The 13,997-nt window shown below is 41.7% G+C and overlaps 1 protein-coding gene across 5 annotated transcripts in view; it reads right to left on the reverse strand.

Moving 5' to 3' along the window:
- ATP13A3 (ATPase 13A3) overlaps positions 1–13,997 on the reverse strand; it is a 118,623-nt gene that overhangs the window by 10,917 nt on the left and 93,709 nt on the right. For all 5 annotated transcript variants that reach the window (XM_054039253.1, XM_054039250.1, XM_054039252.1 and 2 more), the window contains 10 exons: positions 10,764–10,888; positions 8,652–8,830; positions 7,182–7,304; positions 7,014–7,093; positions 6,062–6,104; positions 5,846–5,955; positions 4,503–4,599; positions 3,355–3,427; positions 1,677–1,854; positions 174–361 (listed from right to left, as the gene is read on the reverse strand). In XM_054039253.1, the coding sequence (XP_053895228.1) occupies positions 174–361; positions 1,677–1,854; positions 3,355–3,427; positions 4,503–4,599; positions 5,846–5,955; positions 6,062–6,104; positions 7,014–7,093; positions 7,182–7,304; positions 8,652–8,830; positions 10,764–10,888 (1,196 nt within the window). The remainder of the gene's footprint in view (positions 1–173; positions 362–1,676; positions 1,855–3,354; positions 3,428–4,502; positions 4,600–5,845; positions 5,956–6,061; positions 6,105–7,013; positions 7,094–7,181; positions 7,305–8,651; positions 8,831–10,763; positions 10,889–13,997) is intronic.

Genomic DNA, 13,997 nt, shown 5'->3' on the forward strand with positions numbered 1-13,997 from the left:
TCCCTCTTCTCTTGGGGGAACCCCACATTCTTGCAGCAGCAAATCTGTTACTGCAAAAGCAGCACAACATGTGCCTAAGCAAATGTGCTAAGTGAACAAAATATGCCTATTGTCATTTGGAATTCTTACTTAGAGAAACACAGAGGAATTGTATATAATGAGAAGAGACTTACCATTTCTGTAGCAAGGCTGCCTAAAGGGCTTCCCTTTAGAAAAGACAATTGCCACTATGAGGTACTGAAAGCTGGAGATAAAAAACACCGTTGTGTTTTCATAGTTTTTGATATTGTGCTCATCATGAAGAGTCTCATTCTCATGTTGGGAGGAACTGGTGTTTGTGGCTGCTGATAAGTTACATGCACTGCAACACAGAAGAACATTCAACACGGAGTCAAAGTAGAGGATTACAGTAAGTTTTAGCCCTGTCTTTATTGTGAAAATAATTCCAGTATAAATTGCTACAGAGGTTATGGTGGGTATATTTTAGACATTTTACTACAGTTAATGAAGTAATTCAGAAAGGCCTTTGTGTTGGGTGGTGACTGAGGTCATGCACTGGAGTTTCTTTTGTGCCCCGTGAGTTCTGAATTCTTTTGGGTTTCCATTGTGTCAGTTAGTGATACGAATTGTATAGGACTTATTGTTCTACTGCCTGTAGAGGCTGCAGTAAGTGAATTTTACAAACTGAAAAACAAACAAAGCGAGACGGGTATAAATAATGGCCTGTAGCCCAGTTTGCTGCTGCTTCATAACAGGAGGATATAATTTCATTATACGGAGCAGAAATAGGCATAGAAACCATGACGTTTGGATCTGAAAATTGCTCTGAAGTTCAGGGCTCTTCAGATTCAAGGTTCCAGTGCAGGCCCACTTCTACCAATATTAACAGCTGGAAGTAATTGCTAAGACTCTCTCTTAGTACACAAGACTGTCATACAAACGTTATTACTTTCCCGTCCTTTCCACCCTCCACACAGTGACGTAAACATTGACAGTCCATCTCTGATGCTCTCTTGTGGTCCTTGCAGCCGTTCCTTATGAGGAGGTCACAGAACTCCCCCAGTACATTATCTTCAACCCTTAGAATACGATACCGTAGTGTTGTACACCGTGGTACTGCAGCTCAGTGAAACTTCTTCTGTACTTCCCCTCCTCTAGCAGCCCAATCCCATAACACGGGTTTCACTAATCCTCCTAACCCGCACAAAATGAAGCCCATTACGCCGCTGGTCCTGATCTAATTTCCTGAGCATGAGACAATTATTCCTCTTCCCCCAAGACGGCAAATCATCTCTCACTCTCTGCTCACCTGGCAGTATCCCCAGCCCTTTGCCAATTCTTCCACACACCATATCCTGATCATCTGACATGACCTCACTTTTCCCTACTGGTCCCCACATGAGTCTGACAGGCAGCAGGAAAGAGGGAGACCTCCAGTTCTGTGACAGAGGCTGGCAGGGCAAGCTGAGACCCACTCAAGGCAAGAATCCCAGTGTAGTTTGACCCAAGAAATCAGACGCCTTTTCTCCTTCCATGGCAAGGAAATCTGCACATTAGCCAGTTGCCATGTGAAATGCACCTTGGAATTTCCTAGATACCAAAGGGCATTCAATTATTTATAAACCATTCCCCCAATCAGTGTTACCATATTCTGTATTTACCCGGGTACAACTTACTCTGACTGGGTGGTCCAGGGCTCATACCAGAGTTGCTGTTTGACCCAAATAAATCCTATGGTTTGAAAACCAAGGCAGGTGATAATCTGAGACATAACTGAGCAGAGAAGTTGACCTGAGATGAGACCTGAAGGTGGCCTTTGTGCAACAAGCTCCTTCCAAGCAGGATTTAAACTCACTGTATTGGGAGAAAGAAAATCAAGGATAGTTTATAATCTGCACATTTCCAAGTACTATTTTGTTTAACTTTTATGGAGTTAGGCTATGTCTACGCTAGGAGCTCTGGGTAGGGTGACCAGACGTCCCGATAAAATCGGGACTGTCCCGATATTTAGGTGTTTGTCCCGCGTCCTGACCGATGTTAGGTCGGAACGCAATTTGTCCCGATATTTTGCGATACGCATTGTCCCAAGTTGCTTTGGTGGTTCTGAGTCATAGTAATGTGTATCAGTTTGCACAAGGCAGCATCTCGATAGGCTGCTGCCACAGAGATGGTGAAAACCAGCCTCCCATTGGCTAACCCAGCGGACCCAGAGTAACAGCAGAGGTAGACCGACCTTCCCATCTTCATGGCACCTGTAAGAATCAGCAGCAATTACAGGTTCCCTGTCTGTGTCGTCAGACAGTATACCTCAATTTCCAGAGCAAAAATTCTTCTGTTAATATCCCCTGAGCTAATTATTATCTGCTTGCTTTTCAAGTGTGGATAAATACATATGCCTACAGCACAAGTGCGAATGTAATCTCTTGTGCATAAAAAAAAAATCCATCTGTGAAAATGTAAACAACAAAGTGTAATCGCACCATGATCTTTTGGATTTAAAGAGTCTTAACTCTTTAAATAATGCCTACTCACTTCTGGTCAAATTTCAGCCTCACTGAACTGCCAAGAGCTGCATGTATGACATCATGGCTGCTAATCAACTCTGTGTGGTGACACGTCACATACCTGAGCTCGCGCCGATTTAGTGCAATACTTTAGCATTAGATTTTCTAATTCGTACACTGTTTTGGGGATATTCCCACAGTTTTGTTCACCCTTTTCTCCTACATTCCCTTAAGGAGAGACAGACATAAGTAGCATCTCTCTCTTGGGATAGAAAGAGAAGGAGAGAAGGAGGTTCCTGTGCTCTTGCCTGCCGGCGTGTGTCAGGTGGGGGAGGTGGAAGGTCAATCCCTTCTCCTACCTATCCCCAGTGCACAGAGACCGAGAGAACATCTACCGAAAAAAGGACAAGGGCCACAAGAGACCCGTGGCTGCCACAAGGACAACCAAGAATATACTTACTCTCATGGCAGACATAACTAAAAATGTACATTTAGACCATTTACATGACCAATGGGATTGAAAACACGAAATAATATGATTTTTACCTTCAGATTTTTTTAAATAACCCCATCTCCCTCCCATACTATAGCTACATGCAGAACTGTAGAAGAAAGATGCAGGGGGACACCTGTCAGAAACTTGTGTAATTTATCATATAGTTTACTCATACTTTTGAGATAGTACCTTTACAGTTATCAAACCAAAAGTCATATTGATGTTAGTAGGAATATTTAACAAGATGCTAAAAAGCATGTGCTTCAGACACACATTTGCTCTTTTTTCATAGTTAATTAAACAGCTGATTGCTAATACAACAAAACATCAGAAGTAATTCAGCATAATACTCACTGGTAAAGACAACAACCAAAATGATTGCCAGATCGATGAAAAGAAACTGGAAATCTCCTAAATTACTCAGGATCTATACAGAAAACACAAGTGCGATATTACTCCTTTCTTCACATTAAGAAACATTTTACAGCTTTTTTAAAATATTCATTTGCATGAATAGTTGCACAGAAACTTTATAAACAATGGGTCGATCCAGTAATAGGCTGAGCGTCCAAAGTCTGTGGGAGTCAGGAGTACGGTGCCCCTTGCAGGATCAAAACCTGTGGTAGCAATGTTGTGTATGATACTAAAGCATGCAGAGTCAAATCAATTTCTAGGTAGTTTTTCAGTGTACGTTGTTCTTTGGCCAAATTAGTAGATAACAATGCTGCCTACACCCAGCAAACAAAGGTGATCTTAAACCCTGAAGTTCCCCAAGGGTTCTACATAAGAAAATCCCATTCATTTAATCACACAGCATATGGCTCAAAAACTGCCACTCCAAAACTCCCTTACTACTAAATGGTATTCTGAATTAAAGATACAAAGGTGAATTAACCAACAACAGTTAAAGTGGAGGGAATTTCCACTGAGGGCCTTTACATTAAGTAATTTCTGCCAAAATACACCCAACTCAGTATCTTCCAGTTGCTCTATCTCAAGCGGTATGCCATTACTGACGTGTAATTTTGTTTACAGTACTGTTCCTTTGGTAGTTGTTGATACTACGGCATGGTAACCAATGGAAAAACAGGTCTTCATTCTACACGTTCTGTTAGGTTTTAGTATTTTATTGCTCTCTCTAGGTACATACCTCCATCACAGCAGTTCTGAGAGCTGTTATAACCTGATTTTGTTTTTTTTGCCTTTAATAAACAGAAAATATTACTACAGTATTCCTTATACTAACTACTGAGAAAGACATGAAATATTGTGAATACCGTGGTAATGTTAGCTAGTCATCAAAGGCAAAGTTTTAATATTTCTAGATGACAATTATATATATTATCTAGAGAACGAAGGCATGATGAATCTTACCATAATCACCAAGCTCCCAAAGAAATTGACAGTACATTAATATGCAACAGCCAGAGGTTAATTTGCTTATCTTAAACCCTTTGAATTATATTTAATAATGTTTGAGTGCTATATTGTCAAATACTCACAGAATATAGTAGGGTAACGCTGAAATACTGGATAATGCTGTACAAAGCCATAAACTTAAATACGCAAAAGGAAGTTATTAAAGCAGCACGGCCTTCCCTGTAAAAACAAATACATCCATATAACTAAAGCCATTTAAGCCAACAATTATAGCCTGGTTAAAAAAAAGACAGCTAGCACTGAACAGAATAGCCAACGCGGTGAGATATTTTCTGCTAAAGATCAAAAGATCAAAGACATGTAAAGAAACTGAAAAGAAAAAAAAGTGGGGGAAGGGGGGTGAGAATATATTTGCTAGCTGATCACAATTATGAACATGCCATCTACAGAGAATCAGCAAATTTCTGCTTGATGCTGTTTAATTTAAAAAAGGTTCACTGGAAAACCAATAAATAAATTAAAATGCACCTCTCTTCTATGGTGGCACATTTTCACTCAACTGATACGCTCTGTGTGTGCATTCAGAATCAGATCTGCTGACTTCAGGGACACAAATTACTTCTGAGCACTTATTACAGAGCCTGCACAGCTGCAGTATACTGAACCGGATTCTATTCTGGCTCATGCATCAGGAAAGTTGTTAACCAAGTTCCAGTTGCTGGGACAAAAATCAGTTCTCAGCAACTCCATTTGAAACGTCAATGGGTTTCCCCCAAAGTTATCGCTAAGGGCAGAAGTTCCTGAATAATTTTTATTGCTGGCGATTATGCACAAGCAGGAAAGAACATTGCTTGCCTCTCGGACCCCAGGTTAAGTTTGCAGGGACTGACAACACCTAGAAAGAGACACCTTTATAAATGTAAACAGAGTAAATCTGGTCCAGAAATCATTGAGATAAACATGAAATCACAAGTGCCTCCTTTACTGTCACTCTTCAGAGCAGAACAGCACTTCAGGGCATGAACAGAATCTGTGGCATGAACGATGGCTTTTTCAGTCCTGAATGGTCTCGCTCCAAGAGCACAGATATTAGAATTGTTGTTAAAGCTGCCTGTAAACTCCAAAAAATTATTCCTGATTTCTAATGGCAGCAAATCAATTAATTCTTAGGAAATTTAATATACCTTCAGACTACTTCAGATGGCTAAAGGCTCACTCACAACTTTAAGGAAGAAATTAATTTTACATGGACTACAATTGGGATAAAAACATATGGGATCATGCTGTGAAAATACAATACATTACTCACAGGTGCCTTTACTAAAAGCAAAAAATATGAAGGGTTATGTCGGATCCTGCTTTGATTTCATATTGCTGGCATGTAGGATATTGCCTTGCACGCAGTGCTAGATCAACCACTTCTACTTATGGGAAACAGCTTGTTGAAAATTCTGCGGTGCGTTACCTGATAAGGTTTGGCACACAGGAAATACTAGGAGTCCTGGAGGTGAATGGTGATGCCACGGAAGCCTCAAGTTCAGACAGTGATATACCACCATGGGCCTTCTTCAGTGCCTGCCGGTTATCAGGAGGAGAGTTAGAGATTGTTTAATCATCTTTTAGCTTTAAAATTCACAATAATGTGACAATAGCTCCTTAAACAAAATAGAAGTGTACTTACACCACAGTCATTTGCACCATCTCCACACATGCCAACATAGTAACTATAAAAACCAGACAAGTTTCAGCATTCTACTTCATTCCATAACTATAATACTTATTCCAATTATACTGAACACTTTTATACAACCTGATGCTTTCCAAGTGCTGTACAGACATTAACGAATCCTCAGGATAGCAGGTTATTACTATGTAGTAGATAAACTGAGGCAGAAAAGTTAAGTGACTTGCCCCAGGTCAAGAAGCAAGCTAAGGTCAATGCCACAACCAGCATTAGAACTCAGAACTTTGTGACCACCTTTCCCATACTTCATCTGCTGCACCAGGCTGCCTCTATAGCGTGGGAAAGGTGCATCTTGCAATATTTTGTTACATATTTTTCAACAAATTATTTCTAAGGCATCAGATGGAAACTATCACTAACACTTGAAAAACCTACAACTGAAAAAAAAAAAAAAACAGCTGAAAAAAGTAAACCAGCCATTAGACTAATCCCCATTTAAAAAAAAAAAGTAAGAGCCAATTTGACAGGACACGAATGACTGAATAAACAGAATTCATCCCACAAATATTTACTTGTTTAATAAGCAGAAATTAACTGAGGATATTAATTGTTCACACTAAGCCAAGTTACAAGATTTTTGATTATGCCTCAGAAACACATTGGTCAATTTTAGTCTAAATTGATGCTGTACCAAATTAAATTCTTCAGTTGCAACCTCCTGAAAAAGTGGCTATTTAAAAAAAGCTGTGTTTCACAGTCCTCCAATAAATGACACTATTTTTTAAACAGCTCTATTAACTGTCCGATTTGCCAACTGAGATGTTATAGTCTAGCCTTTTTACCAGGCTAAATGTAAATAGCTCAAACAGTAAAATGCTCTGTTTTCCCCCAAGGACATTTTTCTAACACACTAAACACCCAACATTTTCAGAAACAAATAAATACTCACTCCACATTTTGTAACGCTTCCACTAGCTGGGTTTTCTGATCAGGTGCCATGCGGGCAAATACAGTGCCGTGCAACACCAGCTGAAAGACAACAGATTTCTTACCAACATTAGTCACGTGCAAAATCTGCACATCATCCAAAAGGCCAAACACCAATTAGGTTACTAACCTTGGGCACAAGGTCCTGAAAATGCTCCAGTATCACTGCAAAGGACTTTCCATTCATTGCAAAATGGTATTTAGTTAGCTGGAGGTCCTCTAGACTTTCATGGACCAATTTAATTGGAATATCCTGTATCAAAACAAGGAACTTTGGTTATTTTAGTCATAATATACTTACCCATATTCTTCATATTTTAAGGCACTATATAAAGGACCAACAGAAGCAGTAGCTTTGGAAATATTGCTTTAATAAAGGTTGCTGAGAATTTTAATTTGAGCTGCAGGAAGCCTTGTAAGATTAAATTACACTTATTTAATAGCAAAAATTCAACAGTTTATTACATAGTTAATTATAAATAAATATTTTAGAACAAGCCCTTTAATAAAAACAGATTTTTGACGTCTGAAAGCGTCACCTGCAGCTGCAGCATCAATCTACCGGTTACTTTTTAAATGTGGGTTTAGAGTAACATTCACTATTGTACTGCTGGTTGGTGTTTTAACCCTGAACGCCGTAAGCAGAACTAGCGCATGCAGAGTCCTGGGGCACAAATGACATTGAGTCACAGGTCTCACAAGCGAGGATGCTGCTGTGTCTGGGGCCAGTCTCTGCAACGGGGCAGGTTTTGCTGCTTTGGGACGGTGGTCGTTTAAGACCCTACCCTGCAGCACTGATGAGAAATGTTTGTTTTTTTAACTGACTCAAATGGGAATAAGATCAAGCCGTTAAACGGAGGCAATTTAACACTGTATAATATATCCTGGGATGGTATCTTTATGCAGGCCAGTGTTCAGTAAAGCTGTTTGTCCTTGAGACAGGTTTCATTATATTTACTTTTTCCCCTGAAGAGGACAAAACCCAGCACCAAGTAGATCTCAAGAGCAGAGTTTGTTTCACTGTAGTTTCATTATTTTAATGCATGCACAGTGCTTTGAAGAGGAGAACAACAATATAAATATCACTATTATTACCATTCATCTCTTAGCTGTACTTAACGCTAAGGGCCTTAAAATTATGCTGCTCTGCCACAGGGTAGGATCCTGTCGAGAAAGATAGAGCTGGGTAGGATTTTGGTGTGCTGGCCAATGGACAGCTTCTGCAATAGAGAGGCACACCCTGTTGGCCAGCTGAGTGCATCTGACCCAGATTTCCTCAAATGGCCTCAAGCAATTTTTCCAGACTGAAAATGAATCAACTCTGAGCTTTAGTTGTTAATTAAACCAAGCAGAGTTCAGTGAAAGATGAAATCACAGGAATTTCTTTCTCGAAACACTTGGCAGTTCTAAACCAGCCCCATATTATGAATGGCAGGATTGTGCTGTACTTCTGGGATTGCATTTTCATTGGTAAGTTAAGTAGTGCATTTATTATGACTTGTACAACTATGTACTAGAATAATTTAAGGAAACTAAATAAGTGAACCTGGCAGTGAATCTCATGCTAACGCTTGTTGAGATAAAGCAATGCGGAAATTACCTGTGAGTTAATGGCTGGTGATGAATTAGTGCATTTTGTGAGGGTATCTGCATAATGCCAGTTTATCCTGGCAACTCGCCCATCCTTTGGAGGTAGCGCTTCAGCAATAATGACCTTATCCTGAGGTAGAATCATTCCACAGTCTCTAGCCACAGAGATAGCAGTTAACATGTTATCACCTGTTAAGCAAGTAAAGTAAAAAAAGGGTTTCATTAAACAAATGGCAATACAGATGAACATTGGGAAAGGAACATACTTGAGTGAAACCTGCTTTAAAACAACAGCAGCAGATCTGTCTGACTGGCATCAATGATTTCCTTACAACAATTAAAATCCACAGATAGCCATGATATTGTACCTCCTGGTATTTAGTCTTATTTAGTCTGCAGAAGAGAAGAGTGAGGGGGGATTTCATAGCAGCCTTCAACTACCTGAAAGGGGGTTCCAAAGAGGATGGAGCTCGGCTGTTCTCAGTGGTAGCAGATGACAGAACAAGGAGCAATGGTCTCAAGTTGCAGTGGGGGAGGTCCAGGTTGGATATTAGGAAACACTATTTCACTAGGAGGGTGGTGAAACACTGGAATGGGTTCCCTAGGGAGGTGGTGGAATCTCCTTCCTTAGAGGTTTTTAAGGCCCGGCTTGACAAAGCCCTGGCTGGGATGATTTAGTTGGGGTTGGTCCTGCTTTGAGCAGGGGGTTGGATCAAATGACCTCCTGAGGTCCCTTCTAACCCTAATCTTCTATGATTATTAAATATCTACTATCATCAATTTCATTGTATTGGGGGTAAGGGGGCGACAGAGATACAGCACTGAAAGTCTTGTGCATGTTTCAGAGGGGACACAGTTTGTTTTGGGGTACTTAGGAAGTATGCATCCTTTTAAAAATATGGCCCAAAGTGACTTATGCAAGGTCATATGAAAAGCAAGCCATATAGCAGGCAATAAAGTCCCAGTCCTGACTTTTTGTCCCTTCATTTATATAGCACCTTTCATTCCAGGACAATATATCATTGTGTTTGCACATATCCACCTACTTGTGTCTCTGTGCCCTGACTAATCTGCCAAACATTTTAAATTACATGATACTTCTAGCTTTCCTTGCGTAGCAGTTGCAGTATCATTCTAGTCTGCGCAAACCTCACAAAACTAAACCTGGGTGACCCACTTTGCTATTTCACAGCCAAATCTTTTTTCTTTTCTCTTCTAGGATAGTAATGTAAGTTGGTACGGTATCTTATGTGTCTGAGTGTCATTTCTGCAAGATGTCCACTACCATTTTCATAGGTAGCAGAAGTCCCATGTCTACTCCATACCTACCAAGATGTAAAAGCTATAAACAGAAATATTCCTGGAGAAAGAACGAACGAGGCAGACGGACGCACCACTTTTAACTCTACTAAAATACGGCGGAGCAGGAAAGCTTATTCAGAAGGACCATAGGTCAGATCAATTAATTCAGTCAAAATAACTATCAATCAATCACAGGAACAAGCACAGAATCACCACAGCATCGTTCACAGTTCACTCTTGGATATTATTATAGTAAGGTAGAATTTTGGTATATCTATACAACAATTTAATCCCTCCCCCCTCAAATGAATGCATAATTTTTAACAAATAGCACAAATCATATTAATGTGAATTTCCATTGCATCTTCCTTCCAAGCCTCTCAAAAGTGCTTTATACATATGACTGAACTAAGCCTCAGACACCCCTCCTTTTACTGATGGGGAAACTGAGGCACCGATCGGTTAAACGACTTGCCCCAGGCCACACAGGGAGTATACAGCAGAGTAAGGAACAGAATCTAGATCTTCTGGCTCTTAGCCTTGTGGGTTGTCCCAAGATCATACTTCCTCTCTTCAGATACCAAAAGCAGAAACGTTATTGTCCCTTTCTCTTCTTGTTTCTGTACAAAATCAAACTTTTTCTATGTAAGAGAGTGAACTTGGACCAGAGAAACTAAATCCAACTCAGCTTTACACTCTGAACGTTAAATATAACAACCCACATAGAACATAGAACACATAGACGGGGAAAAAAGCATTAAACCCATTCAAAACAATACATTTATTTGTTCCCAAAATGTTGGATTAACTGTATTCTAACCTGTGACCATGACAGTGCGAATGTTGGCTTTATGCAAGTCTTCAAGTACAGCAGGGGTTTCTTGCTTTAGTTTGTTTTGCATTATAATTAACCCCATAAAATCCATGTTGCTTTCAATGGCATCTCTGTAACAACAGGGGGAAAACATTTTCAGAAATTGATGTAGGGTGGATTGCTTTTTTTTTTTTTTTTTTAACAATGTGACTATGCTTTTATGGCAAAGGAGAGAGAAAGATTTTATTTTTAATTGTGAAAAATAATAAAAAGATTCAGCTTCATAAGCAATTTGAGAAATAATTTCTGTTAATTTTTAATTAGTTTATTTATTTAAGGGGGAAAAAATATAATCACAAAAGTGGAAAAGAAGTCCCTCGTTTTGTGCAGTAACTGCATTTCTTTGAGATGCGTGTCCCTGTGGGTGCTCGTGCACCTCTGGAGTCCTTGATCCGAGATTTTCTGTCCATTCAGCCCGCGCATGGGCACTACAGAATCTCGTGCCACACACAAGGGCATATAGGGCTGCGCATTTTTTTACATTTAGCTGGAGACCCAAATCTAGGAAGAGAGAGAGGGCTGTCTGGGGAAGTTAGTACCTTTTTTTTAGATCAACCCTTGAGTAGCCAGTCATCGAGATATGGGAAAACTCAAAATTACTTCTTGCCAAAGGTAAGCAGCGACTCCTGCTAGACCCTTTGAGAACATCCTTGGGGCCGAACAGAGACCAAAAGGAAGTACTCAATATTGAAAATGATCCTGGCTCATAAGGTTTCCTCTGTGCGGGATGTATTTCTGTATGGAAATGGGTGTCCTGTAGACTGAGCGCCAAAAAACAATTCTCCTGCTTCTAGAGAAGGGATTATAACTGCCAGAGTCACCATCCTGAACTTTTGAGACTTTACAAATTTGTTCAGTCATCTTAGTTCTAAGATTGGTCTCAACTCTTTGTCCTTCTCTGGCATGAGAAAATACTTTGAGTAAAACCCTTTCCCCATCGTGAGGGGATGGGACCAGTTCTGTCGCTCCTAAATGATGGAGCGAGTATACCTCTTGACTCTGTATAGTCTTGTGAGCGGGGTCCCCGAAGAGGGAGGGGAAAGAAGAGTGGAAGGGAGCGAGGGACATGAAGCAGATGATGTAGCCCAGTGGTCCCCAAGGCGGTGCCTGCAGGCACCAAAGCTCCCGCTGGGGCATCTATGTGCACCCGCCTACTGACGAGGAGCGCAGCCACCAGACAAGCAGCCGCCAAAATGCCGCCAAGAAGCAGCAACGTCAAGAAGCGTCGCCGCCAAAATGCCGTTGCTTCTCGGCGGCATTTTGGCAGCAACGGTTCTTGGCATTGCCGCTTCTCGGCAGCATTTCGGCGGCTAATCATCAGGCGCCCGCCACGCTGAAAGGTTGGGGACCACTGATGTAGCCTGATGTTATAACCTCCATGACTCACTTGTCTGTTTTAATATGCTGCCAGGCCTGTTGGAGATGGGAAAGGCGGTGTCCAAAAGTGATGGCAAAAGTTTGCAGCTTGCAAACTAGAGGTGAGGGAGGAGTCAATCCTCAACCAACTCAAATTGTTGTTTCAATGATAACTGGGTACTCACTGAAGGGGTTGGGATGCTCTTTGCCTCTGGAATTTGTCTCTTTCTAAAGGGTTCAGTGATTCTGTGAAATCCAGAGAGCTGGGCTCGGCACAGTCTCTGTGCAGTCTGAGACCTGCTAAATCTCCTCTTGTTCCTAGGAGCGTATATACCAAGAGACATCAATGTGGCCCTGTAGTCCTTCCGTGTGTGCAGAGACTTGTCCACAGTTCCCAAGAAGAGCTTCTGACTATCAAACTGCAGGTCCTCAACAGTATTCTGAAGCTTTCTTGGGGACCCTGACAGCTGGAGCCACAATGCCCGTTGCATGACAACTGCTTTGGAGATGGTTCTGGTGGCAGTGTCTGGGGCATGTAAGGATACTTGGAGAGAGGTTCCAGCTAATAACTGACCCTCCTTAATGATGGCCTGGAAGTGCTCTTATGCTCCTGTGGAAGATGATCAATAAAGACTTCAAAACTGACTCATAGTTTGAAATCTGAAATGGGAAGGTCCCGGATAAAGTGGCCTTTTGGCCAAAAAGGTCTAATCTCTTCTGGTCTTTATCATAAAGAGTAGACCTGGAGTAATACTGGGGTTACCCTGTATTTATGACATCCACCACCAGGGAATTAGATAGGAGATGGGAAAACAAAAATTCTGAGTCCCTTGGGGGGTGGGACATATTTCTTATCTGCTTGTTTACCAGTTGGTGGGATGGTGGCTGGAGTTTGCCACACAGTCTTTGCTGGATCCAGAAGCACTTAATTAATGGGTAGCGCAATCCAGGTGGGTGTTGCCAACTATAGAATGTCCAGGAGTTTGTGCTGTGAGTCTTTACCCTCCTCGAGAGGTAACTGGACGGTGTCAGCCGCCTTCTTCAGAAGGTCCTGGAACTGGTGAAAATTGTTGCCCATCGATGGTGATGGAGGGATGACTGGATTGTCCGGAGATGAAGACGAAATACGAGTTTGAGGGGTAGCCTTTGTCTGTCCTGGCCTCTTGTTTTCAAAGGTCTCCTCGTGTTGGGGTTTGGTGGTGGAGACTGTGTAATTCATCTCCCAGTGCAATGGACCCAGATGTCTGGCAAATTGCTATTTATGCACTGCCCAAGGATCCCAGCATGTCCACTGGGGGGCCCAGATAACAGAGGGATGGTACCCAGGACTGATCCCACCATCCCTGATGTGGGGAAGAATCCTTGTTGAAGTATGGGTTCCTGTAACGATGTGGAGGGAACCCTGCACTGAGAGGGGGAGACTGACTGAATGTCTCCTTCATCCTCCTCAATGTCCTCCAATGGGGGCTCCCCCAACAGAAAATGGCAGAGAATCCTGTGGTACCCGGAAGCAATGGCAATCCAGACACCAGGGTCTCAGTACCGAGAGTTGTTCGGTACACATAAGCCGTGGGGACACCAGCTTGCCTAACACTGACACATCCTGGGAGTAGCAGACTTCCTCCTGTGCGAAATGGGTGGAGATTGATGCAGCAGTTGAGGTGGATGGTACTGTTGATCTGGAGCATGTAGGCGCCAGGGCCAAAAGTGTCTGGCACCGTGATTTTGCTGGTACTGATGGAGCCGAGTGTGAAGGCACCATTAATAAGTCTGATGTAGACGGTGCTGTTCTAGAGGAGTATATGCCCTGGGCCTTGCTGTCCT

This window comes from Malaclemys terrapin, chromosome 9 (assembly GCF_027887155.1).
Source record: "Malaclemys terrapin pileata isolate rMalTer1 chromosome 9, rMalTer1.hap1, whole genome shotgun sequence".
NCBI lineage: Eukaryota > Metazoa > Chordata > Testudines > Emydidae > Malaclemys > Malaclemys terrapin.